The sequence below is a fragment of the Choristoneura fumiferana genome, chromosome 2 (genome assembly GCF_025370935.1).
Source record: "Choristoneura fumiferana chromosome 2, NRCan_CFum_1, whole genome shotgun sequence".
NCBI classification, from domain to species: Eukaryota; Metazoa; Arthropoda; class Insecta; order Lepidoptera; family Tortricidae; genus Choristoneura; species Choristoneura fumiferana.
Window position 1 is genome coordinate 16,774,760 of NC_133473.1, and position 13,964 is coordinate 16,788,723.

At 35.7% G+C, this 13,964-nt stretch overlaps 1 protein-coding gene across 4 annotated transcripts in view; it reads right to left on the minus strand.

The window, feature by feature from the left end:
- The window catches only part of ZnT63C (solute carrier family 30 member 1), a 42,360-nt gene that overhangs the window by 17,940 nt on the left and 10,456 nt on the right, over positions 1-13,964 (minus strand). For 3 of the 4 annotated variants that reach the window (XM_074110852.1, XM_074110863.1, XM_074110869.1), the window contains exons 1-4: positions 12,110-12,638; positions 9,639-9,824; positions 5,420-5,645; positions 2,939-3,193 (exon numbers count right to left, since the gene is read on the minus strand). In XM_074110852.1, coding sequence (XP_073966953.1) covers positions 2,939-3,193; positions 5,420-5,645; positions 9,639-9,815 — 658 coding nt within the window. In that variant the 5' untranslated portion in view covers positions 9,816-9,824; positions 12,110-12,638. Of the gene's footprint in view, positions 1-2,938; positions 3,194-5,419; positions 5,646-9,638; positions 9,825-12,109; positions 12,639-13,964 lie in introns of those variants that run through there. The other variant, XM_074110857.1, reaches the window with a different exon arrangement.

Below are 13,964 nucleotides of genomic sequence, written 5' to 3' on the forward strand. Positions count from 1 at the left end.
TGCTGTATGGTTGTAATACTTGTTCGCACTTACTGTTAGCAGTTACTTGTATGTATGTAAACTCTTTATTGTACAAAATAAGTAACAAACACAATTGACAAACATTGAGATATATGTACAAAGGCGAACTTATCCCTTTTAGGGATCTCTTTGTTTTTATCGTGTCTCTCTAATTTAAGAGAAATAACTACCGCGGACGGACAAAATCATGTGATTGAACTTGAAAAAAAAAACCAGACTTTTGACTAGCTTTACTACCGAAACTTAATCGAAAATTAATCTGGTTTTCAGGGCTAAAATAAAGAGTTTTTTTACTGGATTTTTTAATGGTGTCAGTCAACATCCCTATTGCTTTGCAAATGAGCGCCCATTGGCATCTTTAATGGGACGACCATGTTTCTCAAGGCTGCTGGTAGAAGCTGGATGCGTCTAGCCGAGGACAGGGCGCAATGGCGCTCTTTGGGGGAGGCCTACATATGTCCAGCAGTGGACTGCTATAGGCTGATGATGATGATGTTTCTCAATAGTCACCAAACTATGTAAGTATTTTAAATTAGCCAAAATACACGATAGTACCATTGGTTACTATTAAAGTTGTTATTGCAGTTAAAAAATCAACTGAATAGATAATAAATCATCAACAAGATAACTTGTTTTGTAATTTGGCGGCATTAATCCCCCGTATTTTAGACCTTGAAATTTTTACAAACACCGATGCCATTGACCAAACCCGAACGTGTGATAAGATTTTTTTCATGAAAGTAGAGCGAGGTTACTATAGTTCGCATGTATGTAGGTACAGTGGGCCATGAAATATTGTATCTGGTTGCGCTCATACATTATCAGACGGTATTTTTATTTTATTACGACTATGTACACAATAACGAGCGTCTGACAGTAGCCGAAATGATGTCAATGACTACCGACGGCTTTATGTCTCAAAGAATGTTGACACAAAGATATCATTAAATTATCAGATTAAGTTGATTAAAAATACGCGAAAAACTGATAACGAGCATACAATTTTCGAAAATAAGAGATCGCACGGTATTAACTATTAAATTAACAGCTAAAAATATTCTCTATTTGTAAACAATCTCAAGGTCTCAATTAAATAAGGCCTTTGAACAGTTTTGGTGATAAATCGATAATAGTTTCTAATGCCATGCCATATTCTAAACACCGTTATATTTTCATAACAATACTTAGAAACAATGAAAGCGAAACATGCAGAGTAGAAGTTATTGTTTACAATAAACAATTCCCTTTTTAGTAAGTAAGTATACAATTTGGGGGTCAACAAACTTCACATTGAATAGCTCGCGTTTCACGTGTACACGCGTGAATGAAAATAACTTCCACGGAATTAGGAGCAGACAATGTAGAAAGAAACTGTACTGTACTAGGAATGACCTCATGCAAAAAAATATGTGCATGCAAGGCTATTGAATAGATATCAAATATCATTTATTACATAGTTTTCTGTGAATTGATCATTCAGGATCACAGTTGATTTGGTTGAATAAAAAAAACCGGCCAGAGCGTGTCGCACAGGCCCAAATCGAAAAATTGTCTTAGCAAACCCTATCCAAAGGTTTTAATTTAAAAGATCTATCCAACGATACCCCACACTATAGTTGGATGAGAAAAAAAAAATCATCCCCACTTTACGTCTATGGGAGGTACCCAAAAAAAAATTTTTTTTTATTTTTTTATTGTACCATTTTGTCGGCATAGTTTACATATATATCCGTACAAAATTACAGCTTTATAGCATTGATAGTCCCTGAGCAAAGCCGCGGACGGACGGACAGACAGACAGACAGACATGGCGAAACTATAAGGGTTCCGTTTTTGCCATTTTGGCTCCGGAACCCTAAAAATATAACGAAAGCCCGAGATAAATATTTCATATCATAAGGATTTTCCTCACGATGTTGAGATTTCCAAGAATCAATTCCCAATAGCCTCTCATGGCGTCATGCTACGGGTCTCCATAATTTATAACGTTACGCGCAAACATGACTCAGTCAAAATACTTCCTTATGTATCGCCTACGCTTTATTCATTTCGACCTCTTTGTTCAGCCGAAACTGTTTTAATACACGTGCATTAGGAAAACAAGGGTAATTACTTATTAAGGAAAAGGTTTCTAACAATGATGGATTTAGGCACTTTCATATCTCTGTGCTTTTAGCACAACTGTCATTGCATAGTTTTTATGTGAAACTAATTAACCTTTTCCCGGCATATCAGCTTAACTAATTGTTGAATTATCTTAAATTGAAAGTATTTTTCAATGTCAAGGCGAACGGACTCCGTCAAGGTAACAAAACATTATCGACCTCAAGCGAGACATGACTCGATTAAAATGCGCATTCTAGACAAAGCTGTTACAAACCTAAAGAACTATAGGTACGTATAGAAATGCCAAGTTTCAATACTGTCCATTTAACTGTAGATGGAAAACTCCAGATGCAAAAAGAGGTTTATATACGTTCTTGATTTCTGAGATATTTTTGGATAATACCGTAAACAGAAGACGTGTTATCAAAACATGGTTCGTGATTCACCGATGGAATGTTCCCGAGTTGCGGCGAGTCCGTGGAATGGTAAACTACCCTAAATATACATTATTCTAATAGGTATGACTAACGTTCATATTCATCACACAAATGTCTGCCCTTACTTTCATATAACCTGTTGAATGTTCCCTTAAAAGCAAATGAATTAAAAATTCTATAATTTTTACCTAGAACCTATGTTCTAGATGTTTTTGATTTCTACGACTTCGGATATTGTTAAGTAAGTAAACAAACATATTGGAGAAATAAAAGAATGTAAATGAATGAATCTCGATTTTGGCACCTTAAATACTGGAACCTGTTGCTACGCTATAGCTAGCACGGATATATTGTTCATTATGCTATGTACTCACCTAATGCATCCGACAGCAAATGCAGGAACACTCCTTTCATGTTCATATGGCCGGGATCAGTCGTTTGGCGGCGAGGAGGAGGCTTATTGTTGTTGGGCGCCGCCACCTTAGGCGGTACCATTTCGTCGGTCTCTTCGTCCGTAGCATTATGTCCTAATGCCATGTCGGCATTGCTGTTTACTATCTCGGTAAGGTGGCGGACGTTGGCCGGTGGCGGAACTACGCTGTGAGAATGCCCGTGGCTACTGCCGTGCTCTAAAAACAACATTATAATTCATAGTGGAACGTAAAGTTGTTTGATTGGGATAATCTGGATCGTGATGACTGCAGAATAGAATACAATTATTTAATTTGCCAGAAAACTTATATACGTAGTACAGGGTGTCGTTAAGTTAAGGTACAGCAGTACAGTATTCAGCCAGTGGTCTTGGATTATAAAGATGTAACGGACTAAGGTCCAGCGCTTAGTCATCGTGCCCATATACCACTCCAGAGAGGTATGAGCAGGGCAGCAGAATTGTTTAAACGTGAGCTCACTAAATTACGATAAAGTCCAGTTTAGACCTGAAATGAGAATCCTGCAATTTGCATTACGTACATTGCGAGGCCGTAAAGCGAACTAATTCTATGTGGTCAAAGTGCCGTCAGCTAACGCAACTTGAATATTTTTTCTTGCAAGTCTAAACTGGGCTTAACGATAACCAACGACAAATCTCCGATTAGTTACTGCATGCCGACATTTACTTAAAATACTTAATAAAACGTACTTATGTTAAATTACGGCTTGACAGTTAATTTGTACCCAGCACGTACACACAGGTCATTTGTACTCATTTTTATGTGTACCAACCGAACATCTCTGTAACCGCTGTCCAAGTGAATAAATATTATTTCTATTTCTATTTTCTATTTCACGTTTACAATAAAATTATTAGGTAACTAGGTACATTTAAGAGTTCAGTCAACTTTAATAAAATTCATATAAAAATAACTTCGGCGTTTGGCCGTCTCAAATACAAACAACTGCGCTTAGAATATTTCAGTAGAGTTTTCCTTATCAACCCGGGCAAAGCGGGGGTGGCGAACTAGTATATATTTCTGGCACGGATATTGACTAAGCAGCCATTAACCAACACGTGGCATGTTTAAACGCCACGCGAAATACAATTTTATTTTACGTAATGCAATGCTATTTATTGTATTCAATAACCTGACCTATTAAGATATCGATGTAATTAACGAAACATCCAAGAACTAAGTATATAGCATCATATTATCTGATAAACCTGTCTGTTTATAACTACGTTTAATAGCCGAACCTTTTTATACCTTTAAGGAATTATATAAGTATTTCCTCAGAGCGTTAGACTGGTGCGATAGAAATCCCTATAACAGTACAGAATATCAAGATAAGTCCATTTCCGCTATCATGAAGAGAATCTTCCCTATAACCGCGCAAAAACAAAGACACGTGGTTGCAGTAATCATAAACATTACAAAAGTATCAGTGCCTGTATATTTATTATTTAATCGCCTTTACGTTTTCTTTGAAATCTTAGTTCTTACCTTGTAAGAGTGCTTTTTACCGAATCGACAATAATTCGTGACTTGTAACGTATTAGGCATCAAGACAAATCCGAAGGACTTTGAGAGAACTGTGTAAAGAAAATGATGCTGAACGTATCTTATATTCAGCTAACTAAACTTTGAGCGGATTGTAAGTTTCAATTATAATAAAATATCTGATAACAAATGCTATAAATAATCTACAATATCTGCATGACTATGTTCACAAAACTCGAGCACAATACGGGCCTATTAGGCGCTTTGTAATATAACACCGTTTCATTCACCTGTAAATTGTTTCAAAGAAATATGAACCGTTTTCAGATGGATTACGGGACAAATACTAACGCAATTTCTTTGTCGAAGCGAGAAAATGGAACCGAGTTAATAATGCCTAATCAGTTAGTAATTGCTCGTTACTGTTTTGCAGATGCAACAAAATGTGGAGTAGGTACACGTTGATAAGAACAATGAGTCTATTTCGTTAACGATAGGGAATATTTACTAACACAGTAGACTTGAGCACTAGCCACGGGGAGCTCGCCTGAACTGTTCATGCATAGCGCAGATACAACCTACTTACTTATTATAGGCGTTTAGTTTAAAAGTTTAATGGACAACACTAAATAACCTTCCTTCTCCGTTAAAGCAAAGCTATTTATTTTAGCAGAGAAGCAAAGTAATTTAGTGTAGTCCATTGATATGGAGCTCCGCAAAGTCCTCCCTAATATTTAGCGTCATGCATGTCTTGTCTTTATTCTATTGTTATGTTTGTGATGTTTTTATGGCGTTAAATAAATGCATTTTCTTTCTTTCTTTCAAAGTAACGCTTGAATCAATCGTTCAAGTGATTATCAAAACTTAACGTGTTAAGAAGAATACACAAGTAAAACAATTGAGACGGTGGCCACTTACCATGAAACAAGAACAGCCCTATCACATTGAGCACGAGCCCTAGAGTACCAACTGCAACTAGCAACTTCTCGTTGTGTATTTTGTAATCGTTGTCAAAAAATCGTTTGACAGCTTCTACTGTGATGCTGAAGCATAATGCTACAAGGAAGACAGCGTTCACTAGTGCACCTAGGACTTCAGCTCTGGCCCAGCCAAATGTATTCTTTGACCATTTCTTAGGTGACATCTGTGGAAAAAAAGACGGTATAAGTGATGATGATTATGACGTCTGTCATTCTTGCCGATTTCGGCTACAGCCACTGCTTTCGTTTCATGGATGGAGTTCTCAGAGTTCTTATGACATGCTCTAATCTAAATTTAATGTGATGTAGCTATTGTAGTCAATTCTGGCAGCAAAAACGAATTAAGTATCATATAAATAAATATGGTGTTATTTTTGATTTCCGTTAAACTTTAAAGGAATATTCAACAGCCTTCGATGTTAGATTTTCTTGTACTAGCACGGAAAAATTATTTTAACTTTAGTGATTTTGAACTACCATATATCATGTCACTGTATTATATAATATTTTGACCATTATATAATATTCTAAGGCCTAAACGTACTATAAGTTAAATAGAACCATTATTAGAGTTAATTATTATATACGTTTAACTATGTAAAATAACTTTATAAATTCTAAATATTTTTAATTTCGGCATTTTGAATTTATTTATTCCAATCACATATGTATTTTAATAGTAGATTGATAAACAAGGGTTGTAATTGATCATTTACACTCGAGTTGAAAACTACTTTTCATCACAAATGCGAGGAAATAAAGAAAAATAAAGAAAAACCGTTTTACCGCAATTTGTAACAGAGTGGAAGAAAATTTATCGCGCCAAACCCTTTTTTTTTTAATAACCTCGCGCTCTTTGGCTTTGGCACAAAGGAGCACCATTCGATTTTTAAATTTACTTACATCCCTAAAGATGTAAATCGAATTTACAACACGAATTTCAAGTTAAATGCAACCTACTTCCAGAGCTTAAGTGATGAAAATTTGTTTATTTTCATACGCACCCGTGAAAACACGGGCACATCGCAAACTTTATAGAATGTCGTCCACTTATTTTAGCGAGTGGAGTGGTTTAAACTACGTCACGTTATGCATAGTAATAGTTATTTATGTGGCTGGTGCATAATGAGAGGTATTAAAGTACGAGTGTGGTTTTATGAAACGAGCCGAAGGTGAGTTTCATAATAAGATCACAAGAGTGTTTTAATGCCTAATTATGTATAGCCGCATACATAACTTTATCTACATGCATATCATAAGTTTTCTATAATATGTTCAGATATGGTCTGTATTTTGACTTTGACTTTGAATAATAATTATTATCTACATGCATGTCATAAGTTTTCTACAATATGTACAGATACGCATTGTTAAAAAAAGTATTACCGATACTTTAATGTAAACATTAAGATGCACTGTACTTTAATGTGAACATTAAGATGCACCCGTAGATACCAGGTTTCTTAATAAAGGCCATTTGATAGTCGTTTCTGAACATATAATAGGAAGGTTATGATATGCATGTAGATAAAGTTCTTTAGTTCTTTTCTCCCATGATATTTATCATTATGAAAAAATGCGAGTGACTTGAAAAATCTACCAGGCCCTATCTATATGTACTACGAAGTACAAAATTTGAACTTCGTATCTTGCCGTTCCGCTGACGCTTATATTATTTTACTAGCTTTTGCCCGCGACTTCGTCTTTGTGGAATAGTAACTTTGGGAAGTATTTAATTTATTTAGAATACCTATTTTGCCAATAATAGCACATGTATAGAAACTTTTACGGTTTACTGAAAAAAACCTACTTTAATACATTACTATAAATATAAACAATATTTTAATATAAACATACAGGAACTATTTAAAAGAACGCGCGAACAAATATCTACTTACTTATCTCTTATCACGTGCCGAAATGACAAGTTTAATAAAGATTCATTGATTTATCTTCGATAATGACGACCTTCCATATAAACTTTCACCCCCTCACAGGTCGAATTTTCAAAAAAGCTCAAACAAATATCGACTTATTATTTCTTATTAAGTGCCTAAATGCCAAGTTTCGTGGTTTTATCTTCGACAGCGACGAACTTCCACCATATAAACTTTCAACCCCTTAAAGCCTCTTTTTCACGATAAAAGATAGCCTATGTTCTTTCCCAAGGTCTATTCTATCTCTGTACCAAATTTCATTAAAATCGGTTCAGCGGTTTAGGCGTGAAAGCGTAACAGACAGACAGACAGAGTTACTTTCGCATTTATAATATTAGTATGGATTAAGTAATTAAGTAATATACTAAGTAATATTAAGTAATTAAGTATATTAAGTATGGATTAAACATTAAACATTAACATTAACTAGAGTGAGAGACGGTACGGTACGGTACGAACTTCGATTTTCGAATTTCGTACTAGCCCCCCTGGATGGCACGGATTGGTCAATCACAATGTCCCGTAGAGACCCACTGACTCACTCAAGACACCAATTTTTTTTGACACGTACACTTGTTTGCGACAAATGACTCGAATTAAGGATCCATTACGATTAATTGAACTATATGGTTGAAACGGGTCTATATCGACTGGTAGAAAATTGTTAGTCATAAATAATGTAATGTTTGACATAATTATTTTTTTCTGTGAAACCATTTATTTTTCAGAATGGTTATAAAACAAACCTAACCTAACCTATAGAGTTCTACAGGATAACCATTTAAAAAAATATGAAAAATGTACGGTTTCAGCGGGAAAAAAAATTATGACTAACAATAATTATGACAAACATTACATTATGACTTATAAAATTATGGCAGTCGAAAGGATCCCGGTTGAAACCTTGGCGATTTTCTGTGCCGTTACCGACCCATCGAGAACCCATCAGAAAATCAGAAGCGGCGATAGGTATATTGCTTTGTTTGGTCAATAGAAGAGCTATTCGCGATTTGGCGCAAAACAAATATTAAATCCGACTTTTTGGGTTACATCTCATGAATTGTTAAAAAAATGTTATACGTTTTCCGTGTTTATCTGGGAATTCCCAGTCTAGGGTTGCCAACTTTTTTTACGAGAAATAAAGTATATTTAGGCCTGAGAAACAATGAACAGTGTTTTATTGTTTTAATGTTTCAAAGATAATTTTTTAGTCCTTCTCCTACAACTAATCAATTTAGCGACCCCTATTACGATACAATTGCATAAAATACTATTGCCTTCAGAGGGCTACTACAAAACTCGAAACTCGAAACCGTCCCTCTCGCTCTCGTATTACATAGTATAAGTGTCAGAGGGATCGCATGACACGAACTTCGAGTTTTGAGTTTCGTAGTAGCCCTGCAGGTACAGAATCCCGAACCCAGAAAATGTTATGTAATAACATTAATAATAGGTTTTGAGTTTTGTGTTTGAACTAATAAGATAATATGGTAGAAATTTACTTTGATTGATGATCTCACTTAACTACAAATATAGTTATAAGTATACTATATAGTAGAGGTGCTTACCTAAATCTATTTCAAGTTTGTTTCATAAAATATATACAATATTTTAAAGTTGTAAGTACCACTAAAATTAAAAGTGCTACAAATCAACATAATTGAACTTTCTCATACAAAAAAGCGACAAATACGAGTAAGGCGAATTGTATAACTTGTTTGTGGTATAGGCGACAGAAGCATGGGACATTTAATGAGTGATTTGTGACATCTAATTTTTTGCTGGATTATCCGCTGTAGTTCCTTTGGTAGTATAATAGAGGATAATTATTAGTATGAAAAGAAAGGAAATAAAGGACTACTTTGGGAGCATTTTTGAGTATTAAGTAAGCAAAGTGGGGTGGGTCTACTCTTTGCTTATTTTTGATGACATGGGAGTCAAAGGCGGGGCTTGATTGGTAAATCTCTGCAATATTTACTTGCCTATGATTAACTATATACAGAAACTTGAGAGATTTTGTAAAAATCATTGCCATGCGGAGGGGTCAAAATTTACAACCATTGCTCATGTAATAGATGAACAACCCATTTTCGGAATTACAACTTTTGTGACATTTTACAGCCAGGAAATTACATGCGGAAATAATCTTGATACCCTTTTAAACTAGAATTTAACAATAGAACAAGCTATTAGGAGTGTACATTAAACAATCATACTCACTTTAACTGATAAGAAGGCGATAACTAATGCAGCCACATCACTCAGCATGTGGAATGAATCAGCCACCAGAGCCATAGAGTTGGTGACATAGCCTACAATCAGCTCCACGAAGAAGAAGCTGCATGTCAGCGACAGCATGGACAGCAGCCGACATTTCTTACCAGAAAACTTGCCCATAGTTCTTTGCTGTTGAAAAATTCAAAATTAGTAACACTTTCAGTTCAGTAACCTGCTGAGATCCCATTTATATTGGGATGTCCTAAGACTAATTTGGGTAAAAAGGGGAAAAGTATTTTATTTGATTTAAATTAATCTAATTTTATTTCTATTTGATATAATCATTTGTAATTTAAAAGTCATGTGTTGTTAAGAAATAAGTACATAAAACATATTGTTCAAAAAGGAAAAGTGCTTAAAAAGTGTTGTTTAGGCGCTTTTGGAAAGTCTTTTTTGTTTTAGTGTATTTTTTATCATGACTTTATTAAGGTATTTTTAGTCTAATATTCAGTTTGATATAGTTTTATTTGTTTGCCACAAAAAATTTGATTTAAATCATGTGTTTTTTGTCTGTATGGACATGAAGTAATTGATAAGTAATAGATGCAAGAACATTCTGTTTGTTTGATTTAAATTTCTTTATATTTTTTAATTATTATTGTGGAAGTGTGATTGTCTGTTTGTCTGTCAAAATGTACAAGCTATTTAACATTACTATATCCTAACCTCAAATGAAAAGAAAAAAATGGAGCAATGCATGATTTCATTAAATAACATAACCAGGAAGAGAGCAAAGAATGCCAATATTACATGATAAAAAATATATATTTGTGTTTCATCTTATCAATCATATTTGAATGCCATTGTAATACTTATATAAAATGTATTATTAATTAATAAATTATATGACCCTTTATTACATTACTTAATTTGATTGGCAACTGAGATAATACTTGAAATTTATTGTTAATTGGTACCATTTTGGATTGGAATTGTACAATGTGAATTATTACACTACACTAATGCTAATATTAATGGTATGGCTGACTATTTAATAACAATATTAATAATATATTGCAGTCAAAAATCTTGTTTAGACCAAAAACAAACATTTCCATAACTTTTCCACCATTTGAGTCAAATAAATAAATACCATGTGATATATTTGTTGCAGGATGTGGACCAATTTATCTTTAATCAGTTCCTGATAGCCTACCCGTGATTATGATGCAGGCAACTGCATTGCAGATCAGGAACTCATTAAAAATAATCACAGTAAACATCTCGTAACAATTATATTTAATGTATATAGTTAACTATGAATCATTAAATCTGTTAAATATTACGGGTAAGTATATAGTGTGTTTGGGGCACTTTAGCTGCCTACTGTACTAGGGGGCTGGCGACGCATTTCTGCAGAGCGAACTAGCGCTGTCTACCCTGGAATTGATCAAATGCATGCCAATGGGTACATATTTAACAGAATTTAAGTCAGCAACTGTAGAAGTGGGAGTTTTTGCATGAGAAAATTGGTTAAAGGCTACGGTAGCCAAATATTTTTTTCCCTTTATCACAGAATACTTTTGTGGTTTTATCTTTATAATATTCAAATCAATATTGTAAGAAAAAGAATGCTCAGCTTGGTCGGTCTGTAAAACAATGTATATTAAAAATATCAGGACTCAGGAGGTTATACAAACTACTGTCCCTTTAAGTAGCGCCGTTAGGGTAGGGAGCGGTGGGGCGACTGCCCAGGGCGCCAAACGCAAAGAGGCACCTGAAGCCTATACCTTCTATAAAATTCCTAAAAGTTGGGGGCGCCGTGGGAATCTCGCCTAGGGCACTGGAAGTGCTAAAACCGGCACTGGTCTCTTTAAAACTTTGTAATAAAATGTTGAAGTTCACAGGTACAAAAAAACCATTATAGGTATTTTATTTTACATTAACTAACACATATTTAATGTGTTGTAGGTATAATGGCTTTATATTTTGTGCATGGAGAACTGCACACAGCTTTAGCAAGCCTAAACGAACATGGAACAAGGCATACAAAGAGTACAAATGTAAGCCTTTCTGACAAATGAAAGGTCATAGTTGACATTCAATAAGTTTTTATTTTACAAACACCTAGATGGAAAGAGCTATTATGCTTCCAAATGATTTTACAATGACTGAAAAAATTACGACATAGAACATATTGTTCTATTCGATTCAATAGTAAGCGAAAAGGTGTCACATTATCCATGGTTATGTGTAACAAATTTAATGAACCATGAAATTTATTAAAGTAATAGTTTGTTACATACATATATACCATAATTTATTTTAAAGTTGTGTTAAATAATAAAGAAGGGCATTAGTGTGGAATAACTGATACAATTTTGTTTTCATAATACTGGAAACATTACTGGAAATTACTCATAATTTTTATGTTAGTAACAAGTAAATATTATATAGAGAACTTAGGAGCTTACCAGTGAGTTTCAAACACCTACTAGATTTCTTTAACCTTTATCAGCAATTCAGGCCCATTATAATAAAAGCTAATGTATCATTCTCATCGTGAACAGAGAATATGCACACTCATTTAAGAACAATTAGGGTTATTGCACTAATACAATATCGATTCAACACACTGTTGCACAAACAGAATAGAACGACTAATGTTGAAGAAACGATAAACAATATAACGATGGTGTTTTAAGGAAAAGCTCGCGCATGAACACCGAATATTTCTTAACTATAAAATAAGAAATATTTGTGCTGTGAAAGTGCCACTCGCGTAATATCGAATTTAGTTGAAATAATTATTGCAATTTGATTTGTCTTTAAAATAAAAATGTATGTTGAAGAATAGATTTCACTTTTGTATAACACAAGACACCTCGAATCACTGAACTACGAATACTAATCACAGATTACATTAGATTTCAACAAAATTAAGTGATTTTGATCTCGATCGAGCTATCCCTATCCCTCGAGGCGAACCGAACTCGAACTGTCGTCTCGTCTAGTCTACAAAGACCATAGACTATTAGAGTGGCTAAAGTTAAAAACTGTCGATATCGATAAAGACGTGAGAAGTAGAGGTGGGTAAATCCGGATCTGAAGATTCAAAAGAGTCAGATCCTCAAGCGGATCCGAATCCCTTAATGACTCCTTTCAAATCTTATTGACTCCGGAGTTACTAACTCCGACTGGATCGAGCGGCTCGCCTCGCTCGTGATCGCCGTCACGCTCACTCACACTGACTCGCTCCGTCCGCCTGCTTTCGCTCTCGCTCGGCTCGGATCGGATCGGCAGGGCTACTATGAAACTCGAAGTTCGTATCGTATTAAATAGTATAAGTGTCAGAGGGACCGCACGACACGAACTTCGATTTTGGAGTTTCATAGTAGCCCTGCGGATCGGATCTTGGACTTGGATCTTATTATCTATGTTTGGTTGGTCGGCTCGGTTCGGTTCGGTTTGTAGTAGCCCTGCGGATCGGATCTTGGACTTGGATCTTATTATCTATGTTTGGTTGGTCGGTTCGGTTTAGAGGTGGGTAAATCCGGATCTGAAGATTCAAAAGAGTCAGAACCTCAAGCGGATCCGAATCTCTTAATGACTCCTTTCAAATCTTATTGACTCCGGAGTTACTAACTCCGACTGGATCGAGCGGCTCGCCTCGCTCGTGATCGCCGTCACGCTCACTCACACTGACTCGCTCCGTCCGCCTGCTTTCGCTCTCGCTCGGCTCGGATCGGATCGGCAGGGCTACTACGAAACTCGAAGTTCGTATCGTACCGTCCCTCTCGCGCTCGTATTAAATAGTATAAGTGTCAGAGGGAACGTACGACACGAACTTCGATTTTGGAGTTTCGTAGTAGCCCTGCGGATCGGATCTTGGACTTGGATCTTATTATCTATGTTTGGTTGGTCGGTTCGGTTCGTAGTAGCCCTGCGGATCGGATCTTGGACTTGGATCTTATTATCTATGTTTGGTTGGTCGGTTCGGTTCGGTACTCGGACTTGGACTAACGAACGAATCTTTCTCTCTCTCACGAATCTGTACTTCAGTTCAGTCAGCGGGTGGGTACCGCAGTACCGTACCGACACCGACGACCGAACCGAGCGGGGCGGATCGCCATAGATAAATTAATAATCGCTCGAAAGAACCGGAGTCAATAAAGGAGTCGGATTCAGTAAAGCGGATGCGGTACGACACCGGAGCTGGATCTAGTGAGTCAGATCACTTCGCGGAGTTGAGATTACCCATGTCTAGTGAGAAGCATGAACTATGAATTAGCAAAGTTCAAAAGTACGTATTATATTATATAAATTTAA